At 38.5% G+C, this 14,837-nt stretch overlaps 2 protein-coding genes across 2 annotated transcripts; one reads left to right on the forward strand and one right to left on the reverse strand.

The window, feature by feature from the left end:
• Positions 1 to 12: 12 nt before the first annotated feature.
• Positions 13 to 1,909, forward strand: LOC131011218 (transcription factor BHLH094-like). The gene is made up of 6 exons (XM_057939007.1): positions 13 to 106; positions 196 to 350; positions 437 to 553; positions 821 to 1,018; positions 1,208 to 1,273; positions 1,679 to 1,909. Exons 1-6 carry the CDS (start codon positions 13 to 15, stop codon positions 1,745 to 1,747), a joined length of 699 nt encoding a protein of 232 aa, XP_057794990.1. The 3' UTR covers positions 1,748 to 1,909.
• A 4,511-nt stretch (positions 1,910 to 6,420) lies between these two features.
• LOC131011219 (aspartic proteinase A1-like) lies at positions 6,421 to 10,383 on the reverse strand. The gene is made up of 14 exons (XM_057939008.1): positions 10,210 to 10,383; positions 9,392 to 9,742; positions 9,165 to 9,225; positions 8,614 to 8,708; positions 8,424 to 8,536; positions 8,178 to 8,346; positions 8,045 to 8,084; positions 7,873 to 7,937; positions 7,667 to 7,780; positions 7,524 to 7,579; positions 7,304 to 7,457; positions 7,011 to 7,130; positions 6,829 to 6,917; positions 6,421 to 6,669 (listed from the first exon to the last, which is right to left on the reverse strand). The coding sequence occupies exons 2-14, from the start codon at positions 9,734 to 9,736 to the stop codon at positions 6,585 to 6,587; spliced, it is 1,506 nt and encodes a 501-aa protein (XP_057794991.1). The 5' UTR covers positions 9,737 to 9,742; positions 10,210 to 10,383; the 3' UTR covers positions 6,421 to 6,584.
• Positions 10,384 to 14,837: the final 4,454 nt, after the last annotated feature.

The raw sequence follows: 14,837 nt of genomic DNA on the forward strand, positions 1-14,837 counted from the left end.
ATTTGTGTTGAGATGCTTATTGCGGCTGTTGGGCATCTTTATGCCTTCCCTTACAAAGAGTATGCTGGTGCAAATATAGGCTCAAATCATGGCTGGAGTGATTCAGGTGAGTTTCTATTTTGAGTCTGCAATAAGAGGTAGTTTAAGCTTTATATTCTTCTGGAATTATGGTTTTCAGCTGAGTAATATTCTTAGAACTCTTTATAATATGTATGCTTGGTGTACTTGAGGGCATCTGCCGACTTTTGCTGGTGGATAGACATGGTTCTGCTCCTTTATGGCAAACATGTTCTATTGGAAACTGTAATACATGCTTAGCTTGGCCTATCTGCATGAGTGAAATGATGCATGTCTATTTGCTGACTTCTTGAGTTGTGTGTGGGTTTTATTCCTGTTTGTTGTTTGCTTGGGGTTGGATCCGATGTTGACGGATCAGAGATCGAACGACGATTCGCGGAAGCGGCGGGATGGAGATGAGCATTGCGCCAAGGGAGGAGGAGCTTCCACCAGCAGCAGCAATGGCGGCAGCTGCAACAACAATAACAACGTCTCGGTATTTCTTTTGAACTGAACAGAAATTGAATTATTGCGGCTGCATCTGTTGCAATTTTTGCTGCGTACGCCTAATTGAATTGTCTAGAATTTCGATTGTGACTTTGTGAGGTGGAATTTGAAATTCAGCGCGTTTAATTTGATTTTTATGAATGCTTTAGTGGAGAGCTCGAGTGTTGTTGGAATGGCTATAACGAACTGAGAGGCATGAGATTGAAGTAGTTGAATTACAAGCAATACCTAATTTGTGACATTGTTGTTTGAGCAGAATGAACGAAGGAATGAAGGTGATAGTAAACGGATGAAGGCAGTGGGTGAACTTAAAGTGGAAGGGGAAGGGAATTCTGGCAAGGGGGCGGCCGCGGTGGAGAGACGCTCGAAGCTAGACGAACTGCCGAAGCAAGACTACATCCATGTTCGAGCAAGACGAGGTCAAGCTACCGATAGTCATAGTTTAGCAGAAAGAGTAATGATCTGACTCGAAATGCTCTTGTGTTTACGATTTCTTTTTTCATGGTGTTTTTGTGTATATTCAGTAAGAGTGACAAATAATTATGTAAACTAGTTTTGAGATTGATGGTTAGATAGTTGAAGTAGATGATGAATAGTTATTTTGGGTGATTTCTTCTCATGCTATCTGTCATTCTTGGTGCAGGCTAGGAGAGAAAAGATTAGTGAGAGGATGAAAATTCTTCAGGATTTGGTTCCTGGTTGTAATAAGGTGAGTTGTCGACTTTGTTTGGACATTTTTGTCGCCTCTTGAGGAGAATATAGTAAGTTATTTTGTACGAGAGTTGTTATTCATATATACTGTATATGTACACATTTCTGAGCTTTGATGAGATCAGTAACGGGCTTCGTCTCTGCTGGGATATATGATTGAACGTGACGGGGGTGAATCCTTGACATTAGCCACATGAGAGTCTGCGTTAGGCCCGTAGATGTTTTATATGTCGAACAACTAAGCCATTATTTTCTCTCATATGCAGCTTCATGTTTGTTCACCTTCATTTAACATGTAAAAAGATGATAGGCTGCTCTCATTTCTTTTCCATTTCTATCTATATACATTTCTCTATTTTGTCTCCTATATATGGAATGATTACAATTCATAAAATGTTTATAGGTCCGAGCTGCTATCAAGGTCAAGGCATCAGTCATCATCTGTTTCACTTCTTCCAGGAAGAGCTGCTAGGTCTCTATCATCTTATAGATTTTTGTTTTAGCTATAAGGTAGTTGGTATTTTCAATTTTGAATCGGAATATGCAATGATGATGTATACTTGATATTTGGTTCATTTGTATAATAATGTATGAATTTTTTGGATGATATATAATATTGTTGTCGTTGATTTTATCATTTTGTCGTTTTATAAAAATTGCAAAATTTAAAAATATAATACAATTATATAAAGTGCAAAAAACTGTTATAAAAGGTGCAAAAAATCGTTATGTATTCTAATTAAAGATAACGGTTAAAATCGTTATAAAAAGTGCAAAAATCGTTATAAAAAAGTGCAAAAAATCGTTATAAAAAGTGCAAAAAACCGTTATGTATTCTATCAAAGATAACGGTTAAAACCGTTATAAAAAGTGCAAAAAACTGTTAACTATGATAAAAAAAAAATAATAATAATACATAACGGTAAAATCTTAATACATAACGGTGAAAAACCGTTATGTATTCTATCAAAGATAACGGTTAAAACCGTTATAAAAAGTGCAAAAAACTGTTAACTATGATAAAAAAAAAAAAAAAAAAAAAAAAAAAAAAAAAAATTAATACATAACGGAAAAATCTTAATAGATAACGGTGAAAAACCGTTATGTATAACCTTTATAGATAACGGATGCATACTGTTATGTATGACGCATCGTACCGTTATCTATGCTACTATACATAACGGTTTTGAAACCGTTGTGTATGACGTATAGAATAGATAACACCACTATACACAACGGTTTTTTTGCTCATAGATAACGGATAAAATCCGTTATCTATGAGCGTTTTTCTAGTAGTGAAGGAGAAGATAGAAAAACATAATCAGAGCCTGGACAAAGAGTCATTGTCTTCAGGTTGAGATCAAAAAGAAGTTCTTTTCATTAATAAAAGACTGATAAGCCATCAGTCGAGGTACAGAGCAAGACTTACATTGGAGTAAAAAGGAAAAACAAAAACATCATGGAAAACCGATGGACTCCAGCAGTCTGCTTGGCTGCGCCTTGAACTTCTTGATCTTCATCTTCTGTCTTCGTGTCTTCATGTTCCTAAGCTTGTTCCACTCTTACTTGTTTTCCGTTGATTTGAGGTCCTTACTGGAACGTCAGCCTTACAACTTCTGGTGATCCTTTGTTGTCTCATCTTCAGTCAAGAAAGAAGGGACAGGAGCAACCTTAGGGAAGGTTTCTCTCCGACTTCTGACTTTCCCCCTTTTTGGCAACATAAAAAAGAGAGCTGATGATGGAGGCAATGATCAGACGGTACCCAACTCCTAGTCTCAGAAGCTCGTGAGAAGATTCGAGAACAGGGTGAGTCCAGAAATGCAGAAGAGGAAGACGCCAGTGAATAGGTGAGGAGAGAAGGGAGACGGAGAAGGCGAAGGAGGACAAGAAAACGTAGAAGACGAAGGATAGAAGAAGGCTGCCTTGGAAAGAGGAGAGGGCTGCCTTATGAGGAGAAAAAAGAGTTGGTGAATTGGAAAGAAAGAGAGAAGGAAAGATGGGCGTGAGAAGGAAGAATCGAACCGGTGGCAGCTGAGAAGACTAACACCGTCGATTCGTCGGCACTGGGTCTTTGAAGAATAGACCTGGTGCGGCTGAAGATGCCGGCCAACAACGAGAGAGGTCTCGTTGTTTGTTGCGAGCCAGGGAGGAGTGCAATATATGCGATAAGGAAGATTTCCTCCAGAAGCTGTGAAGTTTCTTGGCGCCAGGCATGAGAATGGAAGACACTCGCTTCGCGGGATACAAGTGAGGGTAGAGCAAACTTTGACGTTGGAGAGACGTTGAGATCCAGTGGAAGGGTCCGGTGAAGACCAGGTATGTGAGCGTCATTCTTCCACTCCATGACTTTGCAGTCATAGATTTCTCCTTTAGTCGGAACAATTTTTCTCTGCAACTTTTGGAAAGATTGAAAGTTTTTCTCACAGTGAAGGCTGTGGAGAGTTGTTAGTTGATGCAGAAAAATAGTGAAGACAACATGGTATAAATAGACAAGATGTGTACCACGCAAGAAGATGAAAAGTTTTTCGAAAATTGTGCATAAAATGTATTTGAAGAAAAATTCACGTCCGCCGTCACTGCAGGGGACTGAGACTTCAAAAAGTTGAGAGTTATCATTGCATTCTGTCATGTCAATGAGCTTCTCAAGAAATTTTATCACAAAGGCAAAGGGTTGGAAAGATTTTTGGTAAAAGATCAGGACAAGTTTAATCACAACAGATTTTCACTTTTAAAACTCTTGTCCTTCTCGGATATTCCATTTTCCAACAATCAGTTAAAGTTTTTGAAAGAAACTGATCAGTTAGAGAAAGATTTTGAACTGAAACTCAAAACTCTGAACTGAAATAACTAATTTTAAAAGTAAGCTTTTTTAAATACTTACTGATCGATTGAACATTGTAGTCAGTCGATACCACTTGATCCTGGTTGAAACATCAGGATAGCTTCTTCTTCAGATGAGCGTTCTGACGTCATTGCTTTCTTCATCGGTGATCGTAGAATCAGTAGTTGGTTGACCACCAGTCAGTATGACTGTTTGAGAAAGTCTTCAAACACAGCATCACTCTTCAGGGTTGATGAGACCGATCTTTCCACACAGATCGTTGAACCTCTCTTCTGGAAGAGCCTTGGTCAGCAGATCTGCTCTCTGAACAGTAGTGAGAATCCATTCCACAGAGATATTATTCTTTTCGACATGATCACGGATGAAGTGATGTCGAATAGCAATATGCTTAACTCTGGTGTGATGAACTAGATTCTGGGAGATTGCAATAGCACTGGAGCTGTCGCAATAAATTGGGACTTCCTTTTCGTCGATCCCATAGTCCTTCAACTGATGGACTAACCACAGGATTTGTGAGTAGGAGCTTCCGGCAGCAACATATTCAGCTTCAGTTGTGGAAGTGGCGACTGAAGTCTGCTTCTTTGAAAACCATGAGATGAGCTTGTTGCCTAGGAATTGACATGTTCTGGAGGTTGATTTGCGATCAAGCTTGCATCCACCGAAGTCTGAGTCTGAATATCCGGTGAGCTTGATATCGTCGTCTGCTGGATACCACAATCCTAAATTGGGTGTGCCTTTGAGATATCTTAGTATACGCTTTGCTGCATCCAAATGAGCTTCCTTTGGATCTGATTGATATCTTGCACATACCCCGACTGCAAATGCGATGTCTAGTCTGCTCGCAGTCAAATACAGTAAAGATCTAATGATTTCTCTGTACTTCGTCGAAGAAACAGATTTTCCTTCTGAACCTGGATCAACTTTCCAGTTTGTGTTCATTGGGATCTTGACTGATTTCATGTGCTGAATACCGAACTTGGCTATCAGTTCCTTGGCATACTTGGACTGACTGATCAGTATTCCTTCGTTGGTCTGCTTGACTTGCAATCCGAGAAAGAAATTCATTTATCCCATCATGGACATTTGGAACTTGTTGGTCATGATGTCAGCAAACTTCTTGCACATGCATTCGGATTTGGATCCGAAAATTATGTCATCGACATAAATCTGAACAAGCAAGAGATCTTCTCCTTCTTTGAGAGTGAACAGAGTTTTGTCCACAGATCCTTTCTTGAAACCTTGTCTGGGTGGAAACGGCTCTCTTGATGGACAGGAGATGTGACGTCTCTGAAAAGTAACCACCAGATAGGAATGACCTCTGCAGAGATAAGATCCTGAGATCTCTGCATTTAATGCGGCTGTACTTTGTGAGTACGTGGCTTCCTCTGAACGTTGGAAGATCAGTCCGAGGAGGAATGTTCAACTGATACTTGACTTTAGTATCAGTCCATTGCGCGCATTAAGTAATCAGTTCCTAACTGATTCTTCAACTGATACTTCAGTTGGTATCTGCAGTCTTCAGTCCTTCGTTCTTCAGTCTTCAGTCTTCGACACCGCAAGCTAAACTCAAAACGAACTCTAACACTTGAGTTCAAAGCAATTCTAGTCTATTACAATTAAGTCCTATGAATTTTGGTATCATCAAAACAAGGGTTAGGATATTCCACAAGGTTCCCAACAACTCTACTGGTAGCACAAATACTGTATTTTTTACCATAAAAATACACAACTAATAGCACTCTTCTTGGATATAAATAATATGAATGAGGCAAAAATAATATTAGTTGCTTTAAGTTTACTGAACTTTAGAAGATGAGTGTCAGATGCATCATACTTGTTGCTGATAGTACTGATGAAGTCATATTGCATATTGCATCGGATGCGTGCAGGTCAACAATCTGCGTATCAACAGCTTTTTGAGCGGAATATTATGAATAATAATTTGTATAAAGTTTAATTTATTTATTAATAATGTTATCGATTTCCATAATAAATAATCAATTCAATTTTCTAAATTTAATGAATAAAATTATTCAAATTATATAATAAATATTTATCTATATTAACTTTTATAAAATAAAATAATATTAATTACACATACAATGCAGGTTCTTTATGCTAATTTGTAAAAGAATATTGACATGCCGCGAACCTATTGAATTTTATGATGTTGATTGGTGCTTAATTTATTACTCTTTATATTCGAGAGACGTCATGTCATGATCACTCATGTGCAGGTAAAATTGTTAATCTCGATTTGGTTTTTGTGTTCGATAAAAAGCAAACGTAGAAGGACAATAGAATAAAAAGTGAATGTTGAAATACATGTGTTTTTTTTTGTTAAGAAAGACTGTTTTCATGATTAATACAATGTAGTATAATAATGATCCCCAGTTTGAATACACTCAAATTAAATCTCTTATATTCTATTAGCCACACACTATTGTTTCAAACATCAAATTTGTATCTAAGATGCTTCAGCAAACCCAACTCTTAGTTTCCCGTAGTCGAACACGGTGTGATAGCGACCCATAAATATATCTCCAAGGATCCTGCACATCACAATGTAGGCTACTTCAAATCACAATCAAATGCTAATAAAATACAAATATGTCATTGAATATTAAATCGGATCCAGATTCTAATGTGTTGAACAAATTTTGGCCCCTTATAATACGAACTCGATTACTAAAACTCAAATCACGAATTACCAGAGAGGTCCACGAGGAGGAGGAACATCGATACCGGTGAAACCACTAATGCATTGTTCTTGCCCGCCTCCTTCAACCTTAAGTATGTACTAATTTAACACAAGAAGACCAACAAGAGTCATTGACGAGGATCCAAAGAAGAATGCTTAAAGCTGAAATTAATGAACTAAGAAAATGTGCACCTCTTTTGAGGAGAGATCAAAAGTTTTGCCACCAATTGTGAAGGAAACAATAGGCATAGAAGCAATGCTACCACAGTCGACAACTGATACTCCTAATGCATTAGGCATCTTCTCACAAACCTGCGAAATTATGCAATGCAGCCAAAATAAGACAAAACATTGAATGAGTTCTCTCTTAGTACACGATAAAGAAAAAATTTACACTTTTTATAAATAAAAGTGACACTTGTTATGAATAAAAGTAACAGTTGTTATGTTAGAAATCAAATGAGCAATTATGAATATAATTCCACCTCGTTAGCATAGTTCAGAATCGACTCTTGAGTCTTGTTCTGCTTCAGTTGGCTTTGCATCCACACGATGGCCATTTTGCAAGCAGGGCACATAGCATCACGCAAGCCCGATGATTTTCCCTCATCGTCTCCCACAACGCTCTTGATGCCCTCACTGCATATAAACACGAAAAATCAATAAAAGAATTAAGAGTGGCCTAAACGTCGATAAAGGACAAACCTTGCTCCATCGACTCCGCACACCCCAACTTGGCCACATATCTTCTCTGGTTCAACCTGTTGAAATCACCAATTGATGGTTCAATTAATGACAACACCCAACTTGGAACTTAATGTAGATCATCAAAAAACAAGAAAAGTTACTTCTTTCAATAAAAGATCCATCATAGATGACCCATATTTTTCAACCACGGACTTGCATTCTTGGCTAACCACACCAGATGCTCCTATGGCATGGTTGATCATGGCGATCACAGTCTACAACAAAGAAAATAGTATCACAAACACAAATCATGCCTGAATAATGAGATGAAGAAGATTTAGTTTGATTATAGAAGCACAACAAATACCGTTGGACCGGCTAAAAGTGAAGTCCCAGAATCTGCAATCGCCGAACATCCTCCGTTGCAATAGCCTGCAAAACATATACTAATATAGTTACATTCAAAGGCTACATCCTGCACACTCTAGCAGATTTCAGATCAAAACTTATAAATGGTGAAAAATCGAGTTGTGACATACCACTCTTTTTGCCACCAATGAGAACATCACCCATGTCAAACTGCAAAACATCCATCCATAAATAATTCTCAAAATCTTTATTTTTTTCCTCCTAACTTTGAAGATCAGTTATACATCCTAAAGGACAACATACCTGCCAATAGCCTTTCTTTGTAACCGGAACATAAGTATGTTCGCCCTTGAAATGATTGTTATCAACGCCACCAAAAACGAGCTCACCGCCCTTTTCATCATTCACATTCCTGTTGAGCCAAAACGAGAACACAGGCTCCTTAACAAGGCCTTGTGCAACCATGTTGTACCTGCAAAAAGAGCACGTACGTGTTAAAACCCGTGGTCGAACGCAACAAAGAAGGAAGCAGGGGTGCCGGCTTCTGACCACGGGGGGCTCGAGTTCCCGACCGAGATCTCCTTGAAACCAAGTCCTAATATGCCATCAAACTTGGCAGCCAGAAATGTCACACCTGGTTCACTTGTTGCCTCAATAAACTCCTGCTCAAATTTCATCATAATTTGTCTCATTTCATTTAACAAAAACAATTAATCGAAAAAGGGTAAATGGAACAAACCTGTTTTTTCACAACTAAATTGCCAATTGTCACGACATCTTCGCTGTAGAATCCGGAGATTGATCCTGTTCCATATTTAATCGCAGCAGATCTTCCTAAACACATCAAATTGTAGCTAAGACTTGTGGCAGAACTAAGGGGTGCTTGGGGGAGCTTCAGCACCCCCAACCAAATATTTCAAAACCTTCTGGGATGCGTTTAGTTTGATGAAAAATGAGAGAAAAAATATATTTTCACCCATTTGTCACTATTTTCACATGTTTACTATGACGGAAATTTTTCTTCAGACAGGCTGGAAAATTTTCTCCAGCAGCTCATTTTCTCTCCAATGTTGGATACTATTATCCTAAGGTAGATGTGTGAAAATATTATCCAATATTTTCTCATCTTTCCATCTCTAGTAAACATGTGATAAAAAAAGGAGAAAAAGAGATATTTTTTTATCCATCTTTTCCAATAAAATTTTTACAACCAAAGTAAACGCACCCTTAACCTGAAACTTATAAATTCTCAATTAACTTAGAAACGTAAACAAGGGAGTGAAAACGAACCATTGCTTTTGTAGGTGCTAGATTTGTTCGACCTGTATTTGGAATGGACATAACAAGCAACCTGCACCAATAAAATCACCACTCCTCAAACTCCAAACCATGAATAGGAATCACAACATTGATTTTCCAAATGGATTAAGTAACATAAACACTTGTAATGTTTACAATAAAAAATAAACTTGCTCCTTATCGTTATGTTTTGTGCAACTTCGTTTATAAGCACTTACAGAGAAGTAGCATTTGGAGGATGGAACCCACAGATTGGAGCTGCCGGTGTCGAAAATAACCGTGAATTTCTGCGGCGGAGTGCCGATGCCGATCTCTCCAAAGTACTGAGCATCCATGTAGTTCTTGAGTGCCACAATATCAGCCCCTCCTCCGCCCACAGCCTTGACTCGGAGGCTCTGCTCCGAGTCGAGGCGAGCGGCTTCCCGGTTTGATCGATCAAACTTCACCTTCTTCAATCCTATTCTCATCAGCCTATCATCGCTTGATGCAGAAACTGCTGGAGAAAGCACCACTAGGCTCGCTACCAAAAGGCTCACAGCAAAAGCTTCAAATATGATTCCCATCTTCGCCTACAAAATCAAAGGGAAAAACAGAGTTGCTTCTATATTGATCACAAAATTCAACAACTTAGCAAGTTGAAATGGAAATATTTAGTTGCTAGTGTGCAAGGTATGCAATCTCAAAGGGAAAGAATGTAAAACTCCATGATAAATAAAAATAGCTACCGTTAGTACCTATAACACGTGCATAATACATTAGCTTGTTTCGTTATTCAAGATTAAATTGGCCACAAAATTAATTTTGTGGCACTGTTATGTGTAAATATCAAAGAACGTTATTTCCAACTGATAAGTGCAAACTCAACCGTATTTCAGATTCAGACATTTATTTACCACAGCAAGAATAGAAAACAGTGTAGTTTATTACTATTAAATCTTGAACATTCGACTATATGCAAATTCATGTGTACAAATGATTTAAAGATGGACTAGCATTTATACCACCAAAATAAGAAGATATGACAAAATGTACTCACCTAAACGATGCCACTGAAAGTTTGATGATTTGGAGAAGCTTTGCTTTTGCAGAAGAGTAAGCAGCAGTGAGGGTATAAATAGAAGAAAACAATCCAACTTTATGAATTCGGCTTTCTTAAAAAGATCCGAAATGGTTAAAAAAGGTGAATTTTAATTAAGATAACATCCTAATTTTTTTTTTCCAGTGGTGAGATGATAATAATAATAAATAAATAAATGTGCCTTACACGAGATGCTTGTTGCGGGATACGCTGAAGAAGAAGTATTTTGAGCAGGGTGGCGAGTTACGTCGCGGCCCATGGGATTACGATGTGCCGTCAGATCTCGTCCGTTGGTATTTGATCCAACGATGGAAAGAGGGTATGCGATAAATGGGACACGGAAAACGACGTCGTGGAGCGGTATTTTTTCTTTTTTGTTGTGTAACTGAATTTTGACGTGTCAGCAAAGCATGCGAGGTTGTTTACGCGACGCTTTGATTTTATTGCGTCTTTTACGAGGTTCGTGCTTTGTGTGTTTGAGGTTTGTTTGCTTGTTTTATTACTTTTTTCCTCTTTTTCTTTTTATGGGTGCTTTTTTTTCGTTTTATTGTTTCGGATTTTCTACGAATGATGTTGTTGTGTGTAAATTTTTGGAAAAAAACGCATTATATAAGATTAAAGATGTTATTCGATATACATAATATAATATCTAGTGTATGTGATTATATATATTAAAGCTCTTATTCGATATACATAAGATAATATCTGATGTTTATGAGTATAAGAATGATAATGGAAATGGGCCATAATGTGAGGTTGAAGATCCGGGTGATAGAGTGCCTTTTTGCGATTTTTTGTTTTTGTCTTCTTTATTTTCCTATGGGCTTTTGAATGTTTAATGCGAGTAATTGAACGGCCCTTTATTTCACCGAATCTTTTATAAAATGTGCTTGCTCCTTTCCGTGAGAGAATATTATTTTGGGATAACACAGATTTTAAAAAGTATTTAATAAATAACTAGCAAGTGACCTGTCGAATAAAGTATTTAATAAATAACTAGCAAGTGACCCATCGAAATTCGACGGGATTTATTAAAATATAAATTTATAAAATTATTAATGCATTTTTTTATGAATTATTTTTCAGAAAAATAGAGAATTTAATAAAATTGTTTTAAAGTAAAAAAAAATTATACTCCCTCCGTCCCAAGTAAAATGACACGTTTATTTTCGGCACGAGAATTAAGGAATTGTAGATTAATGTTTTAAATGTATAGGTAATAAAGTAGAAAAGAGAAGGTGATAAAATAGGAGAGAGAAAATAATAAAGTGATAAAGTATGAGATACAAGGTTATAAGGAAATACTTAATTAATGTTAAGTAAGTGTTTAAAATGCCTTATTTTTTTCCAAATATCAGTTTCCTTGCAATACGTTGTACTATTTGGCAAATCCAGAAAGCAATCGATATATCGGAATTTTGGAGATTGGAGGCTTTGAAATCCAAGTCGAGGGCAAAGCCGGACAAGAAGCTGACGTCCTGATCTTAGGACGAAATTTCCTTGACAATTATCAACCATGGTCAAGAAAAGCAAGTGGGGTGGAGATCACAATCGGCGAAAAGAGGTTGCTGATCCAATGACGAGTCCATTCTCGATCTACATCTCTGTAGGGATATTATACGAGAAGTTCAAAGCAGAATATTTTGCTGCTTATATTGATTCAGGAGCAGGAATCTGTACAGCAAAACGAGGAGTCTTTCCAACAGAAGTTGAAGAAGAACTGTCTCGAATTGCGGGAAGGGACTTCTCAAAGAAAATTTTGCTCTTATCAAAAGGAGTAAAACAAACGGAAATATTGATCGGCGGAGCAGGACAAACACCTTGGTACAAGGTTCAAACTCCACCCATCTATTTCCATAATACAGGAGCAGATATTTTGTTCGGAAACAATTTTCTGCAAACCTTCAAAAGGTATACACAGGACAATGAAGCCAGAAGGCTTGTGTTCACAACCAATTGTGACCACAAAATCATTGTGCAAAGGCTCGAAGGAGCTTTAATCGATCGATGCCAGTTAAATTCTGCAGCAAGCGTGGTGATGAAGATGGCAGACTCCGGAGACCACAAATGAAGGATCAACGAAGATTCAGAGATGTTCTGCTCAAATGCAGAGCCGAGGTATTTCCAGATCTCTTCGAGGAAGAAACACAAATCTTCAAAGTTTCCTTGATATCACACAAAGATATTAGGGAAAAAGAACAAGTGTCCATAGCCGATGTCAAGAGGAGAATCCAAAGTGTTATCACGAGGATCCTTTGGCATGGTGGGACAAGAACCAGCTCAAAGCTACATTAAAAGTTAAAACTGGAAAGCAGCATGAGTTCGTAAGGTTCAGACCTATCCTGATGAACACTCAAGATCAGCAGGATATGAGGAGCATAATCAAGGAACACATTGATTTGAAGTTGATCGAACCCGAGAACTCGCCTTACAGCAGTCCTGGATTTCTGGTAAGAAATCATGGGGAGATCAAATGAGGAAAGCCAAGATTGGTCATTAATTACAAAGGAATTAATGACATTCTTGAGTTCGATGGATATTTTATCCCAAGTAGAGAACACCTTATCAACTACATCAGAAGTGCAAAGGTATTCTCAAAGTTTGACTACAAATCTGGATTTTACCAGATTCGAATGGAGGAGGGGAGTAAGAAGTTTACAGCATTCTCAACTCCACAAGGACACTATGTCTGGAATGTCATGCCAATGGGGCTAGCCAACACGCCTCAGATATTCCAAAGAAAGATTGATAATCTTTTTAAGGATTATTCTTCATTCATGTTTGTTTATATTGAGGATATTGTTATTGCATCAAAAGACATTCATGAACAAGTCAGGCATCTGGAAATCTTTGCGGAGGTTTGTCAACAAGAAGGATTGGTGCTGTCTGAAAAGAAGGTAGTCGTGGCAACCCAGAAGATGGAGTTTCTGGGAATCGAGATCGATGAGTCTGGGATAATTCTACAAGATCATATTGTGGAAAAGGTCCAGAAATTTTCAGAGGATCTCAAGGAAAAGTAACAGCTTCAAAGCTTTCTTGGAGTTGTAAACTTTGCAGGGATGTTCATCAAAAACCTTGCAGAACATAGGAAAATCTTCAGTCCACTACTGAAGAAAGATGTTCCATTTATATGGAAGGATGAGCAATCTCCCAAAGCTTTCAATATCACAAGACGAGGATGAACTAGTCCTATACACCGACGCAAGTGATTTTTGGTGGGCAGCCGTGCTCACTAAAATCACCCCTTATGGAGAGGAACCATGCAGATACTGTAGTGGTCTCTTTTCCGACAGTGAGACTGTGCGATGGCACATCAACGAGAAGGAGTTCTGTGCAGTCAGAAAGGCGTTCAAGAAATGGCCGCTATTTTTACTTGCAAAGAAATTCATTTTAAAAGTCGATAACACTAACGTTAAGGCTTTCTTAACTAAGAAAATTGAATCTAAACCTGAAAAGGCTAGATTACTAAGATGGCAGGCTGAATGTCAATATTATGATTTCGATATTGTCATTTTGAAATCTGATGATAATGTTCTTGCAGATTTCCTAACAAGAGATGGAGCCAACTGAGGTTGACGCCATCATTTTAAACCAGAGGCAACTCCAGGATAACATGGAGATGCTACAACAGGAATGGCAAGAGTGTGTACTCCATGCCAAACAAGCTGGAAGGATACAGTCGGCTGATGAAGCCAAAGTGTCTGACCGCATACAAGAGTGTCTTAAGAAGATGATAAATCTTCATGAGGCATTCCACAAGCCGCTCTTGCGCGGGATCAGGGCTCCCCTGATCGAAGCAGGCATTATCGTACCAGCCGAATTACCGGTAGCAGGGGATTCAAGTACCCCTAGCACAAGTTCTGAGGCTAAGGTGTCAAGACCGGATCCTCAAGAAAAAGATGTTGCTAAGGCTTCACCGCCCGAACCAACATGTCAACCCTCCATCTCTGGGGTAAAAGAGGGAGAGATTGATCTTAGGCCACTGACGGGCAAATCTAAGATTGATACTAACACTATTGAAATATCTCTTGCTTGGCAGATATACTAGTCTAGATGGGAGAACCTCAATACCAGAAAGGGCATTAATCCGGGATATAGCCGGGTTGATGTTGGAGAAAAATATCCTCGTGTCTGGATGACCACCGGAGCCAATCATCAGGAGGTCAAGGAGTGGTATGAATTTGGGGCGCTAGCCTCAGTTTATACAATATCGTCAGCCTTCAGCGAAATTAAGGGTCTACCAAGGTGGATCCAAGAGACCGTTTATGATGCTTGGTCGAACAACTCGTCCCTTAATAGGAGAGACGTTTTGGAACTGTATTTTCTCAGCGCAGCAGCAGAACCAGCAGGAAAGGGTAACCACGATGCTTTTCATTTCATTAAGCTTCGGAGACCCGATACGGAGGCCTTAAACTGGATTAAGGTACCAGATCATCAAGTCTCCATTGTCGCCACTTTCTCGGAGGATCAAATCTCCACAAGGCGTGCAGGGGGATTATGGGTCTGTCTCACGGAGATGGACAAAGTCAAGTATAGGTTCAAGTTCTCTCATAATTCAGGACTTGGATCGTTCTTGTTGAATTCCA

The sequence above is a fragment of the Salvia miltiorrhiza genome, chromosome 2, assembly GCF_028751815.1.
Source record: "Salvia miltiorrhiza cultivar Shanhuang (shh) chromosome 2, IMPLAD_Smil_shh, whole genome shotgun sequence".
Lineage (NCBI taxonomy): Eukaryota > Viridiplantae > Streptophyta > Magnoliopsida > Lamiales > Lamiaceae > Salvia > Salvia miltiorrhiza.

Bases quoted from the DNA above. Each gene is read 5' to 3' on its own strand.
- LOC131011218 (XM_057939007.1), top strand. From the start codon at position 13: ATGCTTATTGCGGCTGTTGGGCATCTTTATGCCTTCCCTTACAAAGAG. The intron at 554-820 runs GTATTTCTTTTG...TTGTTTGAGCAG, and splicing joins ACAACAATAACAACGTCTCG to AATGAACGAAGGAATGAAGG. The intron at 1,274-1,678 runs GTGAGTTGTCGA...AAATGTTTATAG, and splicing joins TGGTTCCTGGTTGTAATAAG to GTCCGAGCTGCTATCAAGGT.
- LOC131011219 (XM_057939008.1), bottom strand. From the start codon at position 9,736: ATGGGAATCATATTTGAAGCTTTTGCTGTGAGCCTTTTGGTAGCGAGC. The intron at 9,226-9,391 runs GTAAGTGCTTAT...TTATTGGTGCAG, and splicing joins CCTCCAAATGCTACTTCTCT to GTTGCTTGTTATGTCCATTC. The intron at 8,085-8,177 runs GTATGTTGTCCT...GATGTTTTGCAG, and splicing joins CAAAGAAAGGCTATTGGCAG to TTTGACATGGGTGATGTTCT.